Here is a 24,760-nt window from a genome sequence, read left to right as displayed (position 1 = left end):
GTCCTCAATTCTCTGAACAAGCCTTTTTAAATTTATTTTTATTACACAAGGTTAAACATTACAGCAAACAATACAAAAATATACACTACTAATACACCATTAAATTGAATTTCTTTAAGTAACTTGTACACTATATTGCTTTTCTGGGCCTCAAGCCGTGTATTATGTGTTTTATTTGACGTGTTAGTATTTCTGCGCTCGTCTCGTTGGGAGAAAGCGTGCTGACGTAAACCTTCCCATCATGCTATTCCGGAGCGTTGCAGAAACCCCTGATGAGGCCAAACAGAGGCTACCGAGTAACAGGGTAGCCGAAGTCGAAGAGGGTTGTTCAAGTCGACATCTGAATCGACAAAATACGTGTCAGAGGCGTCGAGATCGCGGTTACAAGCATCACAAAAAATGATGCTTCCTCTCACAACACATATTTGGCCCGGCCTGTGAGTGTCGGCAGGTCACCGACAGACAGTCGCCTCTTTCGGAGGGATCCTCCTGAGTCTGGCCGGACCCGCGCCACTGCCAGGCGATGACAGCGGCTACAGCCACCCCGCAGCTGATGAGAGACCGGCTGCTCCAGGCCATCGACGGCCAAAGCAACGTGAGTACTAGCTGGTTTACTGCATGCCAGCTGGAACGGAATGAGCACGACGGTCCTACAAACCAGTCCATGTATTCTCAGAAGGTTGACAACGCGGTGGCAACAAGTGAATTAATATTGTTTGCTAGCCACATAGCTGACAGCAGTAGTGTTAACCTAGCTGGTTAGCTAGCTTATAGCTCATTAGCTGTTGCCTCTTTACGAGCATTAAAACGTGCATTGGTATGGCTCTCAGCTTTGGATTTCGTTGGATACAAGAAAAACTAAGAACGAAACATTAAAGGCTATTGAAGAAAGTAATGGTAAATATCAATGTGTGTATATATATATGGTTGCTGGTAGAGCACTGTTAAGTTATGCAAGATGCTATCCAGTTTGCAACACTTCAGAGCAAATGTGTAAGTCATGACTGTCTTAGTTCTAGCCAGTAACCAGCAATGCGTTTTTTGTTTTTTTTGCATTTGCTTATTTGTATCATCTCATTTTATTCAATTTAAAATAAACACGGTTTAACGTGGCAAATTCTGTCGAGCTTTTCTGACATTCCTAATAAATTACTTAGCCCATGAGTTGGCTCGGATAGAAAACTTGAGTGCATCGTTGGTCATTCAGTTGGGAAAGCTCAACCCCCATTGCAAAATTGGTTTAGGACTTAACATGTTACAGTGATTATCATCGCTGTTTCTGATGCTTTAAATAACTTCTACCCTCATCTTACTATGAATGACTATTGTAAAGTTGTATATATCTGAAGTTGTACATATCTGTATATATCTGAAGATTATTGTTTTGTAGTGTTGTTATTCTATGTTAAGTATACTGAGAGAGCCACGAAACCGAAGTCAAATTCCATGTATGTGCAAACCTATATGACCAATAAACATGATTCTGATACTTGTGTTGACTGAGGGATATGCGAGAGGTGTGTTTTCTCTTGTCATACGATGATAAAGGCTAATTTAGTTTAAGTCTGCCTGTGGGTAAAATGTCATTACAATTTGCATGCAATCTCAGTTTGTCATACTGAACCTGAAACCAGCGTTTGTAGAGTTTTCAGATGTGCCCAGGTGCACATCTGAAAGTTCATTCAAATTATACCCTACCCATCTGATTAGTTCCTCTCTACATTTGCTTTGCAGTAAAATTTGTGTAAATTAAACTGACAACAAAATTATAATTATTGGATTTTATTATGATATTATGCACATATTTAAAGATTATGAACACATTTAAAGAATGTGCACTCTTATTTTTTTGACACTGACAATGAGGCCTCAAGAACCTCTATGGATTAAACAATGTGGGGTTTTTGTTTTGTTTTTCAGCAGATATGCAACATGGTGGCAGTCCTGGAAGTGATCTCTTTTTTGGAAAAATATCCTATCACCAAAGAGGCACTGGAGGTTTGTCTCTCTAAAAACTATTTGCAGTCAAATTGTAATCATATAACTTGGCACAGGGCATACTTTAAAACACTAACCATATCTCTTTAAAGGAAACCCGTCTTGGAAAGTTAATCAATGACGTACGGAAGAAGACAAAGAATGAGGACCTGGCTAAGAGAGCCAAGAAGCTGCTGCGTAATTGGCAAAAGTTAATTGAGCCAGGGCAGAATGAGGTGTTGTCCAAGGGGCACACTGGCACATCAGGGTCTTCCAATGGTGGCACTCATCCCTGCAGGGCTGACCTGTGCACTCCAGCTGCCACCCTACCATCAGGAAAAACGGTTCCAGAGCTGAAGAATAGAAATGACTTCAACAATTGTCAGTCCCCCAGGGTGGAGAAATCGGGCAGCCGAAAGCGTAAAGGTGAGCTGAGAGAAGGACAAATTTTACCAGCAAAGATTTCTAAAACAACTGCCTATGATAAAATGCAAAACACCACACGGCTGCCAACAAATGGAATTTGCAGCAGTTCTGACACTTTAATTGGCCCGGTGGACTCTCATGTACATCAATCTTCAGACAGGGAGCTTTCTGAGCACCTTGACAATGACCGGGTCAATAAAATCCCTGTTAACGCTGTCAAACCTCACCCAAGTTCACCTGGGTTTAGCAGACCTCCTAGTACTTCCTCTTTGCTAAAAACATCAGTGCTGCAGCAGCATGCTCAGCAGCATGCTAGATTGGAGCACGCTGCTTCTGGAGGGCAATGTCAATCCAAAAGCCCTCGTTACTCTTCCCATAGCCCACAAACTCCAAAGCAGGAAGCAGTTGTAAAACAAACTGCACCAAAGGTGTCAACCCTTTCAAGCCCCACCGGGAGTCCTGTGTCTCTGGACAGCACTGGGCTGGGACCCTCCCCAATGCCTTCTCCACAGCCTTTAAATCTTTACGTTCAGGGTACACACACCGAAGTTTCATGGTCTGCTGATCAGGACTCTCAGAGCAGCTGGTTATCCAAGCCTCCCAGCAATTCTCTGCACAATTCAAATGCCTCGACCCTGGCTGAGGGAGTTGGTTTAGATGGCGACCACACTGTTGACAACACAGGGAGGAAGAAAAAGAAATACAGACCTAAGGACTACATGGTGAATTTAGATGGACAGACCACAGAGAACAATACTAAACCTGTCAGGTTAAAAGATAGGAGGTTGACCTTTGATCCCGTAACAGGGCAGATAAAAACCTCCTTCCAGAAGGAGCCTTGTCAGGAGGAGGAGGTCAGCCCGCAGAGCGGGCTTGAGCTGCAAAGGACAGAACTGCCAAAGCAGAACCTCACGGTTCCTCCCAGCCCCTTCCAGCAGACCAACTGGAAGGAACTTTCTAGGAACGAAATCATCCAGTCATACCTTAGCCAGCAAAGCAATGTGCTTACGTCGTCAGGGGCCCATGCCTCAGGGGCACACTTTTTCATGAACGAGTACTTGAAACAGGAGGAACATCACGTCAAAGAGACTAGGAAAACACATGTACTGGCATCCAATCTCCCCTCCACAGACCTACCAGGGGTCAGCAGAGAACTTAAAACGGAGGACCTTGACCGGTTACACTCAAAGCACTGGCCCGGTGTTAATGGTTGTTATGACACTAAGAACAAATGGTATGATTGGACAGAGTGCATATCCTTAGATGCACATGGGGATGAGAACAAGTTGAACATACTACCATATGTCTGCCTTGACTGAAAAGCCGGGTATTTCTGTTTTGGAAGGCATAATCAGTCTCCACCTTGCTTAGACCTCCATAAGAAAGCAAGGCTAGGATGTGGTAAGGCAGTTCATTACAGCCCACTCGGCTCTTTTGCACAGTAGGAGGTTAATGCGGCCTGAATCATTGCGCTGCCTGCCTGAGGGGAAGAAGCAGTCACTAATCAGTGTTCAATGGCATTAGCTCAGCTGTACCATCACTATCAATGGCATTAGCTCAGCTGTACCATCACTATAATTCTAAAATAGTTTGTTGAGGGAAGGGAGTGAATGGATGAGGCTATGCATACTCTGCCAATTCAAGAATTGGTGTCCTGTAATTTTAATTGAATGAGTTCAGCAGACAGAACAATCCTAGCTGTGATATGGGCCATTCTAATGGATTTGGGAGTGAATGTCATTAAACTGCATGCCATTGTATTGAAGTTTATTGCAGCCTTGCTTATTGGCTAATGCAGTGCCCAGTAGTATATGACGCGAGGAATTTCTATTCTGTTAGGACCTTTTCCTCATTTTGGTGTACATTAGGCTGACCATGCATCACTTTATTCCTACCAGTAATATTTTAACTTTTTAAACCACTATTTCCACATAATGCTACTGCTACCCACAACAACCATTTGGTGGGAGGAATATGTTTTTCAGTTTTAAAAGTTTGTGTATGATTGAATTTAGTGATGCTTGGTTGACGAGATACATTCCAAAATTAGGAGTGGCCACTAACAATTCAAGAGACTGTTTGAAGTTGTCATCTATGAGGTACTTTGCCTGTGAGTGAGGTGACAACAAACTATCAAATTCTGCCAAGCAGTTACTGTATCATTCTTTCCCATTCAAATAAAGAGGGTCATGTGTTGAGTTAGCTAGGACACTGGAAGCTGAGAAAGGGGTGTGGCCATCATGTGAGTTATTTATCCCAACTTTGCATTTCTCTACATTTTGGTATTACATGTTGAGATTACACTCTTTCATTTCGGTTTGTTAGATTCATGACATCTGTCATTTACTTAGATACGGTTAGATAATGCAACAGCAACATTCCAGGCTGTTCCCATACTGACACACCAACCTATTTTACACCGGAAAACGATCTTAATAATGACACATTTTGAAAATGTGAACTCATAACTTAATTTTGTTTGCCTTCTCCTTCTCTTTGTGTATTTAGGTTATAAAATATCAATTGAAATGGTAAATTGGTTGATGCTACAACATTGCAACCTTATATTGTGAGGGAGTAACTGAAAAATAAATGATGCTGGAAAATGTACTTAATACCATTCCTTTAGATATTGTTTGCCTTATGGAAACCTGTGTTTTCCTTAAAAACAGAGCCTTAGTGAATGTACAGAAATAAGCCTTTTGTGTTCTGTTGAATGCAGAAGTGAACATATTTGCTACTTAGTCCTTTTGAGCGGACATGTTGATAAGTGTTAATAAAAAATGCAGAACGTGTGCTTGCCTCATCTGTTTTCGTGTTTGTGCGAAACTCAAACCTCTGCTCAATGCGTATTTCCATTTCCATAAACTTACCTCTAAAACATGCATGCGATTCACTTTAACCACGACCCCCTCCCCCTCGCCCCTCGGGGTATATTCAATTTTGCATAAGGAGATTCTCATTAGTTGCGTTTAAACTTGACCAGTATGTAGTGTTATTTTTTTTATCTCTTGCATTCTCGCATATACCCAATAAGTTTAAGGAAATTAGAAAGTGCAAATGACTTATGCCCGAAACATAACAGCAAATATCAAGCCTAATAAGCGAAACGTAGTTCTCAGTACGACTTGTTTATCACCAGGATCTAATTGGGAAGTGTTTGGGCCGGATGGGAGGAAATGACGTACTCTCGCTCCACGTCTCACTTTTACGACCAACCCACCCTACGCCGACTGACGTAGCACACCGCCGGTGACTGAGGTGGAAGATGGCTGCGGCGGAGCGTCCCCCTTTCAAAGAAGGGGTCCGGATATTTTTCCTGTGCGTGTGTTGGTACACGGTCAGTTCGGGAGGCAACATCGTGAACAAAATAATCCTCAATGGATTCCCGTATCCTGTCACTGTATCGCTCTTCCACATACTGTCAATCGTGGTCTTTCTGCCGCCGCTGCTGCGGGCATGGGGAGTCCCAAAATCAGAGCTGCCCAACAGATACTACCGGTGGTACATCCTACCCCTGGCTTTTGGAAAATACTTTGCATCTGTCTCAGCTCACTTCAGTATATGGAAAGTACCGGTGTCATATGCACACACAGGTAAGTAAGAGGGATGATACAGAGTGATCGTATGAATGGACATGGAGTGTGCAAGTTCAGTGGTGTGCCCTGACGTTCCTCATGCGCCAGCTGACGTTAGCTTGTCCGGCTAACGCTAGCTAGGTTAGCTTGCCCAGTCGGTCTCCGCCGACTTCAGCGTCTCGGCAGCGACTTGATGTGGTGCCCCGTGGTTGATAGAGAAAGGCAAGTTTGCGGTTGAACATTACTAATGTGTGGACTTCCATAACCCACAATGGACAGCTTGTGACTTCCAAATGATAGCTGGCTACGCTTGCTAGCTGCCATGGCAAATTAGGTTAGGGGGGAGGGTCCGTGTCTCTAAACTTGCCCGTCAATGTTGCATTGGCTCACATTAAGACAATCTTAGCTTTTCCAAGTCTTTTCAGGACTGTAAATTACTTGCTTGTCCGTTTGTAGCTATTGGTTACATATTGCTGACTTTTCATGGTACTAATTAAAATGTTGTGTTAAACATGTTGACTCACTTTGGAAAGCGTGGAACTGGGACTGATTTACGTACACGCGAAAAAACTGGCATTCCGTTCTTCTGTTATTCTGTTCAACCCCATTTTACTGTTATTTGGTCTTAGTGAAAGGATCGTGACATGTGACCCAAGTAAATGTTTGATGAGGGCGTAGTTCAGCTATTATTGTAGAAGGGTTAAGCCTTAATTTTTTTTAAACGAAGGTTGACTTCCTTTTAACTTTGTCCTTTTGTAACACTTGCAACCTCTCAATCCCCACACACGTCGACTACTATTTCTTGGCATGCCATGGCTATCATTCAATAATAAAATAAACTTGGGTATATCGTAATCTTATGTTATTCTGTTATTATGTTATTCCACAGTCAAAGCGACAATGCCAATATGGGTGGTGCTGTTATCAAGAATTATCATGAGGGAGAAACAAACGACGAAGGTGAGTAGGCCCAGCACTGGTATTGGTATGACACCTGCTCATTGTTCCACCCGTTAGCGGTGATGTGGCATTATGTGAGCCTGTCCTGCATCTCATATGACTATGATCTGTAGGGGCATTTTGTCCTAATGTCCCTTAAATCTGTGGTGGGAGTATGGTGATTTCACTGGCTATGGATTAAAGCACACAAGCTTCTCTCTTTTCTTTTTCCTTTTCTTTTTTTAACCAGCCAACTCAGTTTGTTACATTGCAGTTGGACTGCTCCATGTGATAGTTGACTGACTGCAAAAGTGACACATGGAGCTGGCTAACGTGTTGCTTACACCCTCCTTTTGGTGAATGGGGATTCTTTAAAGTCGAGACTGACTTAACTTGGATCCCTAGCATTCCCACTCCTTTTCTAACATCAGTGTGTCATGTTTAGTTAACATAGTAGAGTTAACTGTGCAGTTGGAAATGTAGAAAATCCAGCAGTGGATAAAACCTTATTGTGTATGTTTATAGATCCATTATGAGAAGTGGTGTACAGTGCTGTAAAGTACTCTCAGTAGTCTACTAGTTTTTAATAATTTTAATTAATAATTCTAAATATGTGTTTGCACTGACACTTGAACGCTTAAATGTGAGTCCTCATGGACTATTCATTTTATTTCACATAGGCCACTTATGGCATCCTGTTGAGTGCAGAAACTTGTAATCATGAATTCTCAAAATAAGCCAGCTGTGTCCTAGCTCTGTTCTACTTAGGGTTTCCTAAGAGTAATGGCACAGTAGCACTTTATATAAGATGCGCTAATCCTACTGTGTTTTGATATTATTATGTTGTTGTGGAGGGGCGGCACGGTGGCGCAGTGGTTAGCACGATCACCTCGCATTAAGAAGGTCCTGGGTTTGAGCCCCAGGGTACTCCAACTTTGGGGGGTCGTCCTGTGTGGAGTTTGCATGTTCTCCCTATGTCTACGTGGGTTTCCTCCGGGGGCTCCTGTTTCCTCCCACAGTCCAAAGACATGTAGGTCAGGTGAATCAGCCATACTAAATTGTCCCTAGGTGTGTGTGTGTGTGTGTGTGTGTGTGTGTGTGTGTGTGTGTGTGTTTGTGTTTGTGTTTGTGTGTCGGCCCTGTGTGATAGTCTGGTGGCCTGTCCAGGGTGTCTCCCCGCCTGCCGCCCAATGACTGCTGGGATAGGCTCCAGCATCCCCGCGACCCTGAGAGCAGGATAAGCGGTTCAGAAAATGGATGGATGGATGTTTCAGCAAATCCATTGTAACCCAATTGTCAGCCACATATTTGGAAGTGCAAGTTAAATGTTATTACACAAACTGTCCAAATGAGCTACTTCCTTGTTCGACTTGCAACAATGACCAGCCTATCCTTACCATAAGTAGTAGTGCTTAAGAGTTGGGTTGTTTTCTGGTCTACCGGTCCGGTTCGGTGTATGAGCTTAAAGTGGTTTGATATTACCCAAACTGACCCAACCAGCATTTGTCTGTATGAGACTTTCTGGCAAATTTAAAAAGTAGCCTACTACATCAGTAACCTGTGCCGACGGCATCACAGCACTAAATCCAACTTACATTGCATTAGTATTAGTATTGTATTGCATTTTTCTGTTGTTCTGGGTAACGCTACTTCCTGGGTGGCTCAGTTGAGTTGTGGTGTCCCTCAAGGCTCATTTTTTGGCCCCCTCTGTTTTCTATATACATGCTGCCTCTTTGCCAGTTTATTCAAAATCATGATGTGTTTTAACATTTTTATACTGACGACACTCAGTTAGTTAAACATGCCACTAAAACCCACATATTCCAGCAGCCTGGCAAATCTCACAAGTTGCCGCTCTGATATTAAATCCCAGATGTCCTAAAATTTTCTTAGATTTAATGATAAGTCTGAGGTCATTCTGTTCGGTCCCCCAAATTCGATCAGCCCTTTTGGTGCTAATCTTGGTGGTCTGTCAAATAGTCTTAAGCAGGCAGTTAGGAATTTAGGGGTAATATTCGATCCTAACCTCTGTTTTGATAATCAAGTCAAAAATGTTGTTTAGTCATGTTTTCTCCAGCTCAAGACATGGCCAATTGTGTCTGTAGAGATGCCCGACCAAGTTTGAGGTAACACAAGGATTTGAACTGGAGATCCCTGTGTTGATAGGCAACATTCATTTATTGTCTTTACCTCCTCTTTGCACAATTGCCCTAACGGGAGCAGCCTAAAGTAGTAGTAGACCTCCTCTTTGCTGATGTCCTTTGGTCTTATTATCATTTTTGCCTTGTCTGGTTTTCTTTCCTTTGTAAAGCACTTTGTAACACTTTAAGAAAAATGCTATTTAAATTAAACGTTATCTTATTAGTAATACTAATTATAAGCGATATGACATCGTAATTGACTTTTTTTTTTTTTAATAAATGGACTAACGGAGCTACTCGTGTATGACAGACTGTGCGCAATTTGTCGAGTTGGGTGGAGCTGGTACCATCCAGTGGAAAAGCGCCATTAGTGCTGAAGGAGCTGAGGCCTGCAACAAGGAGATCAAATTTCAGTAGATGTGGGTGGGGGGGAAGATGCGCACAGCACATGGTGTGTTTGTTTGTTTTGTTTGGGAGTAAGGAGAGAGACGAGACATGGCAGACTTAGTGCCAGTGAAAATAAAAACTGCACCAATATGGCAACATTTTGGATACTAAGTCGACAAAAGAAGTGAGCCGAAAAACAGACGAGATTTTGATATTTTGATATTTTTTTTGAGGGGGGGGGGTTCTTTCCCCTTTTTTCCCCCCCAATTGTACCCAGCCAATTACCCCACTCTTCCGAGCCATCCCAGTCGCTGCTGCACCCCCTCTGCCGATCTGGGGGGAGATGCAGACTACCACATGTCTTCTCCAATGCATGTGGGGTCGCCAGCTGCTTCTTTTCACCTGACAGTGAGGAGTTTCGCCAGGAGGACTTGGCATGTAGGAGGATCACGCTATTCCCCCCAGTTCCCCCTCCCCCCTGAACAGGTGCCCCGACTGACCAGAGGAGGTGCTAGTGCAGCGACCAGGACACATACCCACATCCAGTTTCCCACCTGCAGAGACAGCCAATTGTGTCTGTAGGGATGCCCGACCAAGTTTGAGGTAACACAAGGATTTGAACTGGAGATCCCTGTGTTGATAGGCAACGGGACAGACCGCCACACTACCCGGACACCCTGATATTTTGATTATTTGATATTTTCTCAAGTTGCACTAGGCTGAAGTCTTATTTTCTTATTTTGATGTTTAGAAGAAGAAAAGTTAAGTTGAGTGGTTGTGAGAAATAAAAACAGTGTGTCTGGGTCCGCGGCGGTGGTGTAGCGGTCTAAGCATCGGCTTTGTGTCGATGCAGCTACCCACTGGGGACTGGGGTTTGCGCCCCAGTCTCGTAAGATCCGACTATGGCCGGACTCAACGAAGCAGCAATAATTGACAACGCTGTCTTCGGGAGGGGGGCGGAGTCGGCTTGTGTTCGTCACATGAATGCGTCTCTGTGTATGTCAGAAAAAGCAGTTGTTCGGACTGGATTCGTCTTGTCACGCAAGTGGTGAGGCATCTCCTTCGAGACTGCCAGCCAGAGAGATGCAGTTGGGGAACGCATGCAGTACGAGGGTGGGTGTTTGAACTAAAAAAATAGGGATTGATTGGCCACTAAATTGGGAGAAAAAGGGAAAAATCAGAAATAAATTTGGAAAAAAAAAACACAATGTGTAAGTGAGTCGCTACGCACTTATTCAGTCTCATTATGTTCCATTCGGGAGCAGCGGTACTGAGTCAAGTGCAGCACCGATAGCCCTTTTCCAATAACAGGGCATTGGTTCAGTGCCGGTTCGCAAACCCTTTTTTGAACGGTTCAGAGCATGTCGACCAAAAATAAATTGGTTGCGAACCCGAAAAGTTTGTTCGGAGACGGCATCAAAAAATAGCAGGTTTTTCAGCGTGAACTGTGACGACATCAATGGGCGCGTAACATTCCAGAGGAAGAAGAGAGGAGATAGCGTAATGGTAGATAATGGGGGAAATCGGCAGATAACAAGGGTGCGCAGTGGTCAGCTGAGGAAACTCAGTGTTTGGTTGGTATCTGGGCATCTCCCGAGTTTCAGGAGAAACTAGAGAGTAGCACGAGAAAGAGTAAGCTGTATGGCGAATTAGTAGAAGAGATGGCCAAGAATGGGCTCACTCGAATGCAAGAACAAATTATCAACAAGTTAAAAAAAAATTAAGAAGGACTACTGAGACAATAAAAAAGAGTTGTCCAAGAGTGGAGCTGGACGATGTAATAATATGATGCCATATTATTGCTAGCTAGTGGGTTTCAGTGGGATGTAGCTCATGTTTACATCCGGTGTGCAACGCACAAAGTATCCCATTGATGACGTACAACGGTTCCGCTAAAAACTGGTCAAAACGCGGGCCCGTTCGCCAAACAACACCAAGGTTCTCAGAATCCTGAAAGGAACCGGTGCCTGAACCAGAGCTACTTTGGTCGAAAAGGGCTACGAGTGGTAAAATTCAGTATACTGGTTCAGTCCAGTGTTTGGCTTAATATCAAACCAGCTTGATGTTTAAACTGGCCCAACCCTACTAGTGCTCATCAATACCCGGCCAGCGCAACTGGAAGTCATAGATAACAGCTTGAGCTATTCTGCTTAAACAAAAGGTCACAAAAGGTCAAACATTTTTTAGCCAGGGGCATCTGGGTAGCGTGGTGGTCTATTCCATTGCCTACCAACATGGGGATCGCCGGTTCAAATCCTCGTGTTACCTCCGGCTTGATTGGGTGTCCCTACAGACATAATTGGCTGTGTCTGCAGGTGGGAAGCCAGATGTGGGTATGTGTCCTGGTCACTGCACTAGTGCTTCCTCTGGTTGGTCAGGGTGCCAGTTCAGGGGAGAGTGGGAACTGGGGGGGAATAGCGTGATCCTCCCACGTGCTACGCCCCCCTGGTGTAACTCCTCACTGTCAAGTGAAATGAAGCAGCTTGCAACTCCACATGTATCGGAGGAAGCATGTGGTAGTCTGCAGCCCTCCCCGGCTCAGCAGAGGGGGTGGAGCAGCAACCGGAGTGGCTTAGAAGAGTGGGTTCATTGGCTGGATACGATTGGGGAGAAAGGGGGAGGGGGGTTAGCCTAGACCTCATTAAAATATTGGGTATCATTCAGAATCGTGTTGACAAAAACTTCACCAATCACTTAAGTGTTGAGAAACTTACCAATTTGAATTTTCATACTGGACTGCAGCATAGTCCAATGGGGCAATCGTTTGTCTTCAAAATCCATGATTATGGCAAAGTTGCCGCCACTGGTCGAGTTCAGGTTTGAGGGACAGAACATGGCTTCGGTGGAACAGAGTTTCTATTTACAAGGTGGGGGGGGGGAAACAATTCTTCGATGCATCGAGATTCTCTCATAAAAGATTGTCTCAATGCAGAAAACTCAATAATTGGACATATAAAGCTCAATTCTTGACTGGGCTGTACGCTGAACCAACTGAATGGTGAAACGTAATGGACATAAAGCATGTGCATCGTGTTTACATTCTCAGGTAGGCTACTTCTTCAGTTTTGGTGAGGATGGCTGAACGCGAGCAACCGAAGTTGGATACAATCTGACCAGCACCCTCTGGCTTAAAAGCCAGCGTATGGAAGCATTTTGGCTTCTATGAATTTGAAGGAAAAAGGGACCTGGACAAGAGCCACACTGTTTGCAAGTTGTGTCAAACTAAAATAAAATATTTTGGAAATGTAATAAACATGAGAAACCATATTTCACTTTTCCACCTGGAGTTGAAGGAAAAACAGCTGGTTGTAGTTGCTGCCAACCAGAGAACAATTGAACAAGTGATGTCAAAGCTTCCACCAAACTCGGAAAGGGAGAAGCGAATCACAAAGTTGATTGCAACTTTTGTATCCAACAATTTGTGTCCCACTCAGTCATTGAGAACCAGGGCTTTCGCGCTATGCTGCACTCTTTGGAGACAAGATACAACATCCCATCTCGGCGTTTTTTCACCGACATAGTGATACCCACACTCTACAGCGAAACCAAACCAAAGTCAGACTAATTGAGGAAAGCAGGTAGGATAGCCGTAACATGCGATGCGTTGACATCGATTGCTACAGAATCTTATGTCACCATAAATGCGCACTTTATTACCGATGACAGGCAGCTCTTGTGCAATCTTTTTTTTTTTTTTGTCTGAGGGATTCTGTGCTCATTGGCCATAACAGGAGGATTTCGGTTGAGGTCTTTATTATTTATTTGTGAATCAGGGCAGCTTTTTATGTTATCAAGTGATTGCTGAAGTCTTGCTGAAGTACCATGTTAATTTACAACAAGGATGCTGCTACAGGCACACTTTTGTTTCTTTCCTTGTTGGTTCTATGCAATGCTGGGAAACGTGTCCTTTCAGTTGACACATCTCTTCTGTTTGTTACTGTATTAATAAAAGATAATGGAAGTAAATTCATCTGTTTATTTTAATTATGGATCATTACAAATATGCCATGTTTTGAAAATGGCAAGTAGTCACACAGTGAGAAAAAAGAAATGAAAACTGTTGATGCAGCTTGTCATTTTATAATCGCATCGTAGCTCTGTGAATCGGAAGCGAATCGTGAGGTGCTTAGAGATTCCCACCTGTAATATTGTCTTTCACTCGCACGGGCCAGTATGCTTGGAGCTGTTATTGCTCTGCTCTTGCTCTGCTCCAGATTGGTGTTTGGCTCTCTCTCTCTCCTTCTGTCATTCTGTGTCTGCCGTGTTCACATTTGTGCTTGTCAGTGTCAGCCCAGGACCCAGCTTGACTGCAATATATAAAGCACAGCTTGTTAGAATGACACACTTCAGACTGATCACTAATCAGCCTCGCTATCGTGTCTGCTCTCCCGCAACCCGTGCCCCCCCCCTCTCTCTCTCTCTCTGCTTGCAAGTGAGGCTAAACCACTACCACATACCCTCACACCACTTTACTTATGTCCCATCCAGCCAACAGCCCAATCCCCCTCCCCCCTCCCCCCTTGAGTGAGAGAGAGAAAGTTGGCTACATCCATCTGTGCCCCCGGCCTATGAACTCAAAAGGCTGTAAGGCCAGATTCCAACAGGCAATCTGCATGTTGGCATCCTTCATGGCGGTGGAGCCACTGGAATGGGGCATGGTCCGCACAGAGGGTTAATGAGAGCCCCAGGAGGTAGAAGCAGGGGTTGCTGATCACCTACCTGATGGCAAGGCACTTCTTCTCTACAGTGCTGTATTTCATCTCTCTCTGCCAGCTTTCGACTTATGTAGTACCGAGTGATCAACTCCCTCCACCTCCTGGGACAAAACAGCTCCCAGCCCTCTGTCCGACATGATGGTCTACAAAATAAAAGGGATAGAGAAGTTACAAGTGTGGAGCAGTGGTTCCCCACAGAGGGCTTGTTTAATAACCCTCTCCATCTCCACCTGACACTGCTCTGTCCTCTGATCGGATCTGAGACAGCCTTTCATGTGAGATCGGTCAGGGGACTGGTCAGCTCTGCAAAGACAGGGATGAACCGCCTGTAGTAGCCGGCCAGTCCCAGGAATGCCCTCACCTCCTTTTTCGTCTTGAGCCTTGGGCTGGCCGCAGTTGCTGCGGTATTATCTATCTGGGGACACACCCGCCGTCTAAGTAGAACCCTAGCTACTGTACCGCCTGCTGCCTGACCATGCACTTCTTCGGCTTGGATGTGAGCACAGCCTGCCTCAAGGAGTCCAGCACCGCCACTACTGCTTTTGTGGACGGTCACATCATCCAAGTAGATGGACGCATATGCAGAGTGTGGCCTCCAGTACCCGGTCCATGAGGCGCTGAAATATGGCTAGAGCCCCTAACAGCCCAATGGAAGTGTCATGAACTGGTACAAACTGTCCGGCATAGAGAAAGCAGTATTTTCCTAGCCCATGGCTAAATCCAATGTCGTAAAAAAGCAAGCAGAGCCGAGCCGAGCCGAGCCGGTCCAGGAGTTCATCAACCCGCAGCATTGGATATGCATAAAATTTTGATACGTCATTCACCTTGCGGTAGTTTACACAGGACCGTATAGACCCATCAGACTTGTACACAAGGACGATGAGGCTGCACCAGTCACTGCTAGATTCCTCTATTACCCACTAGGGTTGTAAATCACAGGTTTCATCATGACGCATTATTATATCAATTCTTTGGACTATGATACGATATTTTATATCACAGTCTGCCATTAGTTCGGTTCAAATCAGGGGCCTGCGATTGAGATGAGACTATATCATATGCCCATTTAACACAATCGGTTACATTTATATCAACTCACAAAAAGCAATTAAAATTACTACTACTTTCTGTTGCTCCCGTTAGGAGTCGCCACAACGGATCATCCGTTTCCATTTCTTCCTGTCCTCTGCCTTTCTCTGTCACACCAGCCACCTGCATGTCCTCCCTCACCACATCCATAAACCTCCTCTTTGGCCTTCCTCATTTCCTCTTCCCTGGCAGCTCCATATTCAGCATCCTTCTCCCAATATATCCAGCATCTCTCCTCCACACATGTCCAAGCCATCTCAATCTTGCCTCTCTTGCTTTGTTTCCAACTCTTCCAACCTGAGCTCGCCCTCTAATGTAATCATGCCTAATCCTCACCGTGTGACCATGAAGGGTCCCTGTCACTTGACAAGTAATTTGGAGCTGGATGTTGGAAGTATTACGAGGACTTTCTCTTCTGGTGCAAATTGACACAGTCATGCTCCTCGGTCACACGGATGCTGCTGATGTTCCTTGGCCTGGAGCAAATTCTCCTGTGAAAACTGACCTAGTGCATGGAGTTTTGCTCTCAGGTCCCTGAAGAACTGTACTTCATTTTTGCTGGCGCTTGGACCACATGTCCAGCTTTCTTTAATCAGGTCCAACACACCCCTCAGCATTCTGCCAAACAGCAACTCAAAGGGGGAAACACTGTGGAGGCCTGGGGCACCTCCCACACTGCAAATAACAAACCATTTATCCCAATTGGGGCTAACTAGCCTTGTGCAAGAATTTACAAATCATGTTTTTGTGTATTTTATTAAATCTCTACATGAGCCTGTCTGATTTTTTAAATTTTTTATTTTGAGATACTTTATTGATCCCCGTAGGGAAATTACACTGTGTATTTAACCCATCCTAGCTGTGTAGCTAGGAACAGTGGGCAGCCGCTGTGCAGCACCCGGGGACCAAGTCCAGTTCATCTCGCCATGCCTCAGTCAAGGGCACAGACAGGAGTACCAACCCTAACATGCATGTCCCCCCCCCCTTTTTCTCCCCAATTGTACCTGGCCAATCACCCCGCTCTCCGAGCCATCCTGGTCGCTGCGCCACCCCCTCTGCTGATCCCGGGAGGGCTGCAGACTACCACATGCCTCCTCCGATACATGTGGAGTTGCCAGCTGCTTCTTTTCACCTGACAGTGAGGAGTTTCACCAGGGGGACGTAGCGTGTGGGAGGATTACGCTATTCCCCCCAGTTCCCCCTCCCCCCTAAACAGGTGCTCCGATCAACCAGAGGAGGTGCTAGTGCAGCGAACAGGACACATACCCACATCTGGCTTCCCACCTGCAGACATGGCCAATTGTGTCTGTAGGGATGCCTGACCAAGCCGGAGGTAACATGGGGATTCAACCAGGCGATCCCTGTGTTGGTAGGCAATGTGGTAGACCACTATGCTACCCGGACGCCTTGCATGTCTTTTTTGATGGTGTGGGAAACTGGAGCACCCCTGTGTAAACCCATTGCAGACACGGGGCGAACAAGCAAACTCTACACAGAGGATGACCTGGGATAACCCCAAGGTTGGACACAGGAACTCAATGGTAATGGCCGCAACGGCGCTATTGGGGTGGCTGACACGTTTACCAATTGACATTCCCGGCAAGATGCACACCACCACCGCATGTCACTGTTTATGCCTGGCACGCCCTGGCCAGTAAAATCAAGCCATTGTTTCGGTCAGGTGTTTTATTGTAAATGAGGTGACCTGCCATTGGGGTTGGGATGGGCTACCTAAATGATCAATTCTTGGCAGCTTTTCAGTACCAACAATTGAATGGTTTCTTGCCAGGTTTGAGTGTTGCTACTCACTCAATATGACCAGTCTCTAATAAATACAAAATATGGTGGAGTGAGCACAGCATTCCGGTGCACCTGTTGGCCCCCAATGGTCATCACATAGTCAAAGGCGAAGCATGGTGTGTCATCCTGAGCCTGCTCGATGGAGAATAAAGGGTTGGCCTGCGTCTTCTAGGGTGAGCATCGTGAACCGGTGCCAATGTCCTTCCGGTGTGAGTGCAACCCCGGTCAAGGACCACTTGCCATATCGCGTTTTAGTCCACCTGGGAGGAGGACACCAGTAGGCTGTGCATGGGAAGCACATGCACAGTCCATTCCTCCTCTGGCTACATGCACACCAATGCTGTGCTCTCAAAGATGTCCAGAAAAGCTTCAGGGTTGTCGGCGGATGTCATTTTGGGGAGGGTGATCTGGGGGGCGGTGAGATGATGAAGTGTTCAGAGCATCCCCACGGGCAGTCAATGGGAAGTGCTGCAGCTCCCTCAGGAGAACCCGGTCTTCTGCCTGCTGAGCAGCTGGCTCCTGCAGGGCTTGCGTCTCCTGGTGCTTCATCCGGGCCTGGCTCTCCTCTCCTGAAGGTCGGCGATTCAGTGGAGGGCTCACTTCAGCAGAGATTCTTAGTGCTCCATACCTCACCTGTATGGACCACCACTATGGCAAAGTTGCTTCCACTGGTGTGGTTCAGGATGTAGGGGCAGACATGGTTTTGGCGGAAAACAAGGTTTTTATTTAAAATGTCTCTATCATATCCAGTCTTTCACTTGCACAGGCCAGTGCGCTTGAGCTGTTACTTCTCTCTCTCTCTCTCTCTCTCTCTCTCTCTCTCTCTCTCTCTCTCTCTCTCTCTCTCTCTCTCTCAATTCAATTCAATATGTGCTTTATTGGCATGACATACATTTGTGTACATATTGCCAAAGCATGTAAAACAACAACACAATACAACAATGATTATAATAATAACAACAACAACAATGATTATAATAACAACAACAGTGATTATAATAATAACAGGAACAACAACAATGATTATGATATTAAATAACAATAGTAGCAATAGGTGCCGTCATCCACTATCTCTCAGGTTGTGGCAAGATAATATAAATCTTGCTGCAATGTTCGCCGCTGGCCCCCCTCCCAGGACCACCCGCAGCTTACCTGCGTCGTCCATTTCCTGGTACTCTGGAATCACGTGTTCCAGTTCCTTGACAAAAGCCCGGCGCTGTTTTTCAAATCTGTCACATTTAAGGAGGAAGTGCACCTCTGTCTCCACCTCATCTGTCCTGCACTGACCACATGATCGTTGCTCTTTTGGCAACCACGTCTTTTTGTGTCTCCCCTTTTCAATGGCGAGACTGTGGTCACTGAGCCTGTATTTGGTGAGGATCTGTCGCTGCTTCCTGTCTCTGACAGTTAAGAGGTATTCTTCCAAATCATAGTTTGTTTTTAGGGCCCGATAGACTTCTAGTTTGTTTTGAGTTTTGATTTCAGCGTTCCAATGTTTCAGATAATTGTTCTTGCTTTGTTTTATAGCCTGATTTATCGTAAACTTTGTTTGGGATGCAGTGCTGGCCTGAGGTTGGTTGGTCTTAGTATTTGTTACAGGGTTAGTGAGTCTCAGAGCCAGCTGCTTCAGGGGACTCTTTTCGGGGTTCAGTTCTTGGGTTTTCAGAGCTTTAAAGTGCAATGTATTTGTTGGGCTTGTATTTAAGTTCATCCAGAAATTTAGAGATCTTTTTTGTACATTTATTAATAATGGAAACCGGCCTAATTCTGCCCTACATGCGTTGTTTGGTGTTTTCCTTTGTATTTTCAGAATCATTCTACAGAATTCAGCATGTAGGGTTTCTGCTGGATGCTTGTCCCATCTAGTGTAGCTGGAAAGACTGAGTGGACCCCATATCTCTCTCTCTCTCTCTCTCTCTCTCTCTCTCTCTCTCTCTCTCTCTCTCTCTCTCTCTCTCTCTGTGTGTGTGTCCATCCGCTGTGTTCATGTTTGTTCTTGACAGTGTCAGTCCAGGACCCAGCTTCACTGCAGTATATAAAGCACAGCTTGTTAGAATGACACACTAATCAGCCTCAGGTGTGAGGCTGATCACTAATCAGCCTCACTCTCATTTCTGCTCTCCCGTGACCCATGCCCTTTCTGCAGCCGAGGCTAAACCACAACCCACTACCACAATGGTACATCTCCTTTATGAAAATGCAGCACTCAGTGCACAGTCGGGACAATCCCAGACAAACCGGGACGTCTGGTCACCCTAGTTTAATGTTTGATTTAAAATAATGTCACAAACCATGCTTTCTGTCAAGTTAAAATTACTTTATTTTGCATTTCTGCAAATGTTTCCTTGTTTCTGGTCTCTGTAACTATGTGACTTTAGCTCTATGTTGAAACCTGTGTAAAATTCTGTTTAAAAATGCTGTTAAATAAATATAAACCACTTTTTGTAAAACTCAAGACAGAAAAGACAGTCTTGATATTGATCTAGCCCATAGTCATTTATATTATTGTGGTTCAAAGTTGGCCTTTATGGGAGTGGACTACTAGGAAACTGTCCACTTGACCAAGTGCTATTGATGGCAGCCGTAATGTCAGGTAATAGGATGCCCACCACTTTTCGAACCCTCATGGCCAAGACATCTGGTGAAAACAACAGTTTTATATACTTCATCACTCTAAGAATGGTGGTCAGGGATACAGGCCTAAAAGAGCTGAAAGCCAGGGTGTGTTCAATGTAACTTGAAAACAAATGAAGTTACAGTTATGGTTAATTTTCTTCACTTTGTAAAGGGGGGAAAATAACAGGAGCTTGTCGTATTTTGCAGGAGAGTAATTGTCCAGGGCAGCTTAAAAGATGAGTTGGAATAAATTTGCTGCTCTAAAACTAAATGAGAGAAATTGTTTGCTCTTGTCCATACCTGCTTTGGGAAAGTTGTTTGAAACCGTACTGGCTCAGAATCAAAATGAACCTTTTTAGCTTGGAGGATTCTTAGCTATGCTCAGCACTTCTGCAATACTTTTTGATGCCTTGAAAGGCTTGTGATCCATGAGGAGGCTGTTTATGATCACTTGGTTTTGCTGCAGGTTTTTTCAGAGCACTCTTTCCAAGGTCTTTGTGGCCCACTACAGGGGATCCTTCACCACAGGTTGGAAACTGCTGCCAAGATTAATAATGTCGGTTATTCTAGTCCTTTGCTGCAATGGTCCCATCCTTAACTTGGAAATGTTATGTCTTGTCACTACTGCTCCCACTACCACTGACTGGCCTCCTTTCCCTTTGCTGTTCTTGTCTCAGGTGTATATCTCTCTTATCCCCATCATTGGAGGAGTGCTGCTAGCCACGGTGACCGAGCTGTCATTTGACATGTCGGGGCTGATCAGTGCTCTGGCGGCCACCCTCTGCTTCTCTCTGCAGAACATCTTCTCCAAGAAGGTAGGTGCATACACCAATATGTCTCACAATGTCTCAGGATGGAAGTGGTCAGACACAAGGAGGAAAAGTCTGACCTGTTATGGTGAAGGACTGACACTTTTCACTGAATAATGATGTACTTGAACACATCCAAGTCAGAGACATTGACCCTGGTGCTCATCTTGAAATTTTAGTACAAATTATACGATCTATAGACAAAACAGAGAATTTCAGCTAAATGTTGCTTCTGTATTTATAACTGTTATAACAACCATGGATTGTCATAGGCTTGGCTATGTGATGCGATATGAGTCACCACGTCCGTCCACTTGCTACTATAAGTTAAGAAAAATCAAATTCCTCCGTTGAGGAAAGGAGTATTTGAGCAAGAGAGAGGGTGGATACAGTTATCGAGGGAGACGGACCAAAACTACATATTTTTGTATTTTTCAGTAGTCCTAATTTAATTTGATAGTGCTTTTTGTTTGACTTTCTATATTTTTATTTATAGGTATATAAAGCTATATAGTTTATAGAATTAGTTATTAAAACCCAGCCACTGAGGATGCACAAGCCAGTGCATTCTTAGTGCCGGTCCCAAGCCCGGACAAATGGGGAGCGTTGCATCAGGAAGGGCATCCGGCGTCAGACACAAGGAGGAAAAGTCTGACCTGTTATCGTGAAGGACTGACACTTTTCACTGAATAATGATGTACTTGAACACATCCAAGTCAGAGATATTGACCCTGGTGCTCATCTTGGCATTTTAGTACAAATTATACGATCTATAGACAAAACAGAGAATTTCAGCTAAATGTTGCTTCTGTATTTATAACTGTTATAACAACCATGGATTGTCATAGGCTTGGCTATGTGATGCGATATGAGTCACCACGTCCGTCCACCTGCTACTATAAGTTAAAAAAAATAAAATTCCTCCGTTGAGGAAAGGAGTATTTGAGCAAGAGAGAGAGTGGATACAGTTATCGAGGGAGACGGACCAAAACTACATATTTTTGTATTTTTCAGTAGTGCTAATTTAATTTGATAGTGCTTTTTGTTTGACTTTCTATGTTTTTATTTATAGGTTTATAAAGCTATATAGTTTATAGAATTAGTTATTAAAACCCAGCCACTGAGGATGCACAAGCCAGTGCATTCTTAGTGCCGGTCCCAAGCCTGGACAAATGGGGAGCGTTGCATCAGGAAGGGCATCCGGCGTCAGACACAAGCAGGAAAAGTCTGACCTGTTATGGTGAAGGACTGACACTTTTCACTGAATAATGATGTACTTGAACACATCCAAGTCAGAGATATTGACCCTGGTGCTCATCTTGGCATTTTAGTACAAATTATACGATCTATAGACAAAACAGAGAATTTCAGCTAAATGTTGCTTCTGTATTTATAACTGTTATAACAACCATGGATTGTCATAGGCTTGGCTATGTGATGCGATATGAGTCACCACGTCCGTCCACCTGCTACTATAAGTTAAAAAAAATCAAATTCCTCCGTTGAGGAAAGGAGTATTTGAGCAAGAGAGAGAGTGGATACAGTTATCGAGGGAGACGGACCAAAACTACATATTTTTGTATTTTTCAGTAGTCCTAATTTAATTTGATAGTGCTTTTTGTTTGACTTTCTATGTTTTTATTTATAGGTATATAAAGCTATATAGTTTATAGAATTAGTTATTAAAACCCAGCTACTGAGGATGCACAAGCCAGTGCATTCTTAGTGCCGGTCCCAAGCCCGGACAAATGGGGAGCGTTGCATCAGGAAGGGCATCCGGCGTAAAATCTTTGCCAAATCAAATATGCGGATCATAAATAAGATTTCCATACTGGATCGATCGAGGCCCGGGTTACCAACGACCGCCACCGGTACTGTTAACCAGCAGGGTACCGGTGGAAACTATGCTACTGTTGGGCGAAGGAGAACGAGAGGGGGAAGGCATGTCCAGAGGCAGCTAGACAGGAGGATAGGTAGGCGTGTGGAGGTGAGAGTCAGAACTTTGAATGTTGGCACTATGACTGGTAAAGGGAGAGAGTTGGCTGATATGATGGAAAGAAGAAAGCTAGGCATACTGTGTGTGCAAGAGACCAGGTGGAAGGGGAGTAAGGCCAGGAATATCGGAGGTGGGTTCAAACTCTTCTACCATGGTGTGAATGGGAGGAGAAATGGGGTAGGGGTAATTCTGAAGGAAGAGTATGTCAAGAACGTGCTGGAGGTGAAGAGAGTGTCAGACAGAGTGATTAGTATGAAGATGGAAATTGAAGGTGTATTGCTGAATGTTATCAGCGCATATGCCCTGCAAGTTGGGTGTGAAATAGAAAAGAAAGAAGAATTCTGGAGTGAGTTGGATGACGTGGTGGAGAGGGTACCCAAGGAGGAGAGAGTGGTGATTGGAGTGGACTTCAATGGACATGTTCGTGAAGGGAACAGAGGTGATGAGGAGGTGATGGGAAGGTATGAAGTCAAGGAAAGAAGTGTGGGAGGACAGATGGTGGTGGATTTTGCCAAAAGGATAGAAATGGCTGTGGTGAATCATATTTCAAGAAGAGGGAGGAACACAGCGTGACATACAAGAGTTGAGGAAAGTGCACACAGGTGGACTATATATTATGTAGAAGGCGCAATCTAAAAGCGATTGGAGACTGCAAGGTGGTGGTGACAGGAGAGAACGTAGCTAGGCAGCATCGGATGGTGGTCTGTAGGATGACTTTGGAGACCAAGAAGAGGAAGCCAGTGAAGACCAAATGGTGGAAGTTGAAGAAGGAAGACTGTTGTGTGGAGTTCAGGCAGGAGATAAGACAGGCACTGGGTGGTAGTGAAGAGTTGCCAGATGGCTGGGCAACCACTGCAGAAATAGTGAGGGAGACAGGTAGGAAGGTACTTGGTGTGTCATCAGGACAGAGGAAGGAAGACAAGGAGACTTGGTGGTGGAATGAGGAAGTACAGCAAAGTATACAAAGAAAGAGGTTGGCAAAGAAGAAGTGGGATAGTCAGAGAGATGAAGAGGGTAGACAGGAGTACAAGGAGATGCAGCATAAAGCGAAGAGAGAGATGGCAAAGGAAAAGGTGTATGGTGAGTTGTATGACAGGTTAGATGCTAAGGAAGGAGAAAAGGACTTGTACAAATTGGCTAGATCGAGGGACTGAGCTGCGAAGGATGTGCAGCAAGTTAGGGTGATCAAGGATAGAGATGGAAATGTGCTGACAAGCGAGGAGAGTGTGCTGAGAAGGTGGAAGGAGTACTTTGAGGGGCTGATGAATGAAGAAAATGAGAGAGAGAGGAGGTTGGATGATGGAGGGACAGTGAATCAGGAAGTTCAGTGGATTAGCAAGGAGGAAGTGAGGGCAGCTATGAAGAGGATGAAGAGTGGAAAGGCAGTTGGTCCTGATGACATACCTATGGAGGCATGGAGATGTTTAGGAGAGATGGCAGTGGGGTTTTTAACTAGATTAACACAATCTTGGAAAGTGAGAGGATACCTGAGTGGAGAAGAAGCATACTGGTACCGATTTTCAAGAATAAGGGCAATGTGCAGAACTGTAGCAACTACAGAGGTATAAAGTTGATCAGCCACAGCATGAAGATATGGGGAAGAGTAATAAATGCTAGGTTAAGAGAAGAGGTGATGATCAGCGAGCAGCAGTATGGTTTCACACCACGAAAGAGTACCACAGATGCGATGTTTGACAATGTTGATTGAGAAGTATAGAGAAGGCCAGAAAGAGTTGCATTGTGTCTTTGTAGATTTAGAGAAAGCATATGACAGGGTGCCGAGTGAGGAGGTGTGGTATTGTATGAGGAAGTCGGGAGTTGCAGAGAAGTATGTAGGAGTGGTGCAGGATATGTATGAGGGAAGTGTGGCAATGGTGAGGTGTGCAGTTGGAATGACAGATGGGTTCAAGGGGGAGGTGGGATTACATCAAGGATCGGCTCTGAGCCCTTTCTTGTTTGCAGTGGTGTTGAACAGGATGACGGACAAGATCAGGCAGGAGTCTCCATGGACAATGATGTTTGTGGATGACATTGTGATCTGTAGCGAGAGTAGAGTGCAGGTTGAGGAGAGCCTGGAGAGGTATGGCGGTGGAGGTATGCACTGGAGAGAAGAGGAATCAAAGTCAGTAGGAGCAAGACGGAATACCGATGCGTGAATGAGAGGGAGGACAGTGGAATGGTAATGATGCAAGGAGTGGAGGTGACTAAAGCATATGAGTTTAAATACTTGGGGTAAGCTGTCCAAAGTAACGGGGAGTGCAGTAGAGAGGTGAAGAAGAGAGTGCAG

The 24,760-nt window shown here is 44.7% G+C and overlaps 2 protein-coding genes across 2 annotated transcripts in view; both read left to right on the top strand.

Moving 5' to 3' along the window:
• The first annotated feature begins 327 nt into the window (after positions 1 to 327).
• LOC130110450 (mediator of RNA polymerase II transcription subunit 26-like) lies at positions 328 to 5,192 on the top strand. Its single transcript, XM_056277558.1, has 3 exons — positions 328 to 595; positions 1,921 to 1,998; positions 2,091 to 5,192. The coding sequence occupies exons 1-3, from the start codon at positions 524 to 526 to the stop codon at positions 3,720 to 3,722; spliced, it is 1,782 nt and encodes a 593-aa protein (XP_056133533.1). The 5' UTR covers positions 328 to 523; the 3' UTR covers positions 3,723 to 5,192.
• A 473-nt stretch (positions 5,193 to 5,665) lies between these two features.
• Positions 5,666 to 24,760, top strand: part of slc35e1 (solute carrier family 35 member E1) — a 31,462-nt gene continuing 12,367 nt past the window's right edge. Inside the window, exons 1-3 of the mRNA XM_056276455.1 lie at positions 5,666 to 5,999; positions 6,871 to 6,941; positions 20,346 to 20,483. Of these exons, the coding sequence (XP_056132430.1) occupies positions 5,672 to 5,999; positions 6,871 to 6,941; positions 20,346 to 20,483 (537 nt within the window). The 5' untranslated portion in view covers positions 5,666 to 5,671. The remainder of the gene's footprint in view (positions 6,000 to 6,870; positions 6,942 to 20,345; positions 20,484 to 24,760) is intronic.

The sequence above is a fragment of the Lampris incognitus genome, chromosome 3, assembly GCF_029633865.1.
Source record: "Lampris incognitus isolate fLamInc1 chromosome 3, fLamInc1.hap2, whole genome shotgun sequence".
Classification (NCBI taxonomy): Eukaryota; Metazoa; Chordata; class Actinopteri; order Lampriformes; family Lampridae; genus Lampris; species Lampris incognitus.
This window is presented reverse-complemented; position numbering and strand designations above follow the sequence as displayed.

Bases quoted from the DNA above. Each gene is read 5' to 3' on its own strand.
- LOC130110450 (XM_056277558.1), top strand. From the start codon at position 524: ATGACAGCGGCTACAGCCACCCCGCAGCTGATGAGAGACCGGCTGCTC. The intron at 596-1,920 runs GTGAGTACTAGC...TTTGTTTTTCAG, and splicing joins CCATCGACGGCCAAAGCAAC to CAGATATGCAACATGGTGGC. The intron at 1,999-2,090 runs GTTTGTCTCTCT...ATCTCTTTAAAG, and splicing joins TCACCAAAGAGGCACTGGAG to GAAACCCGTCTTGGAAAGTT.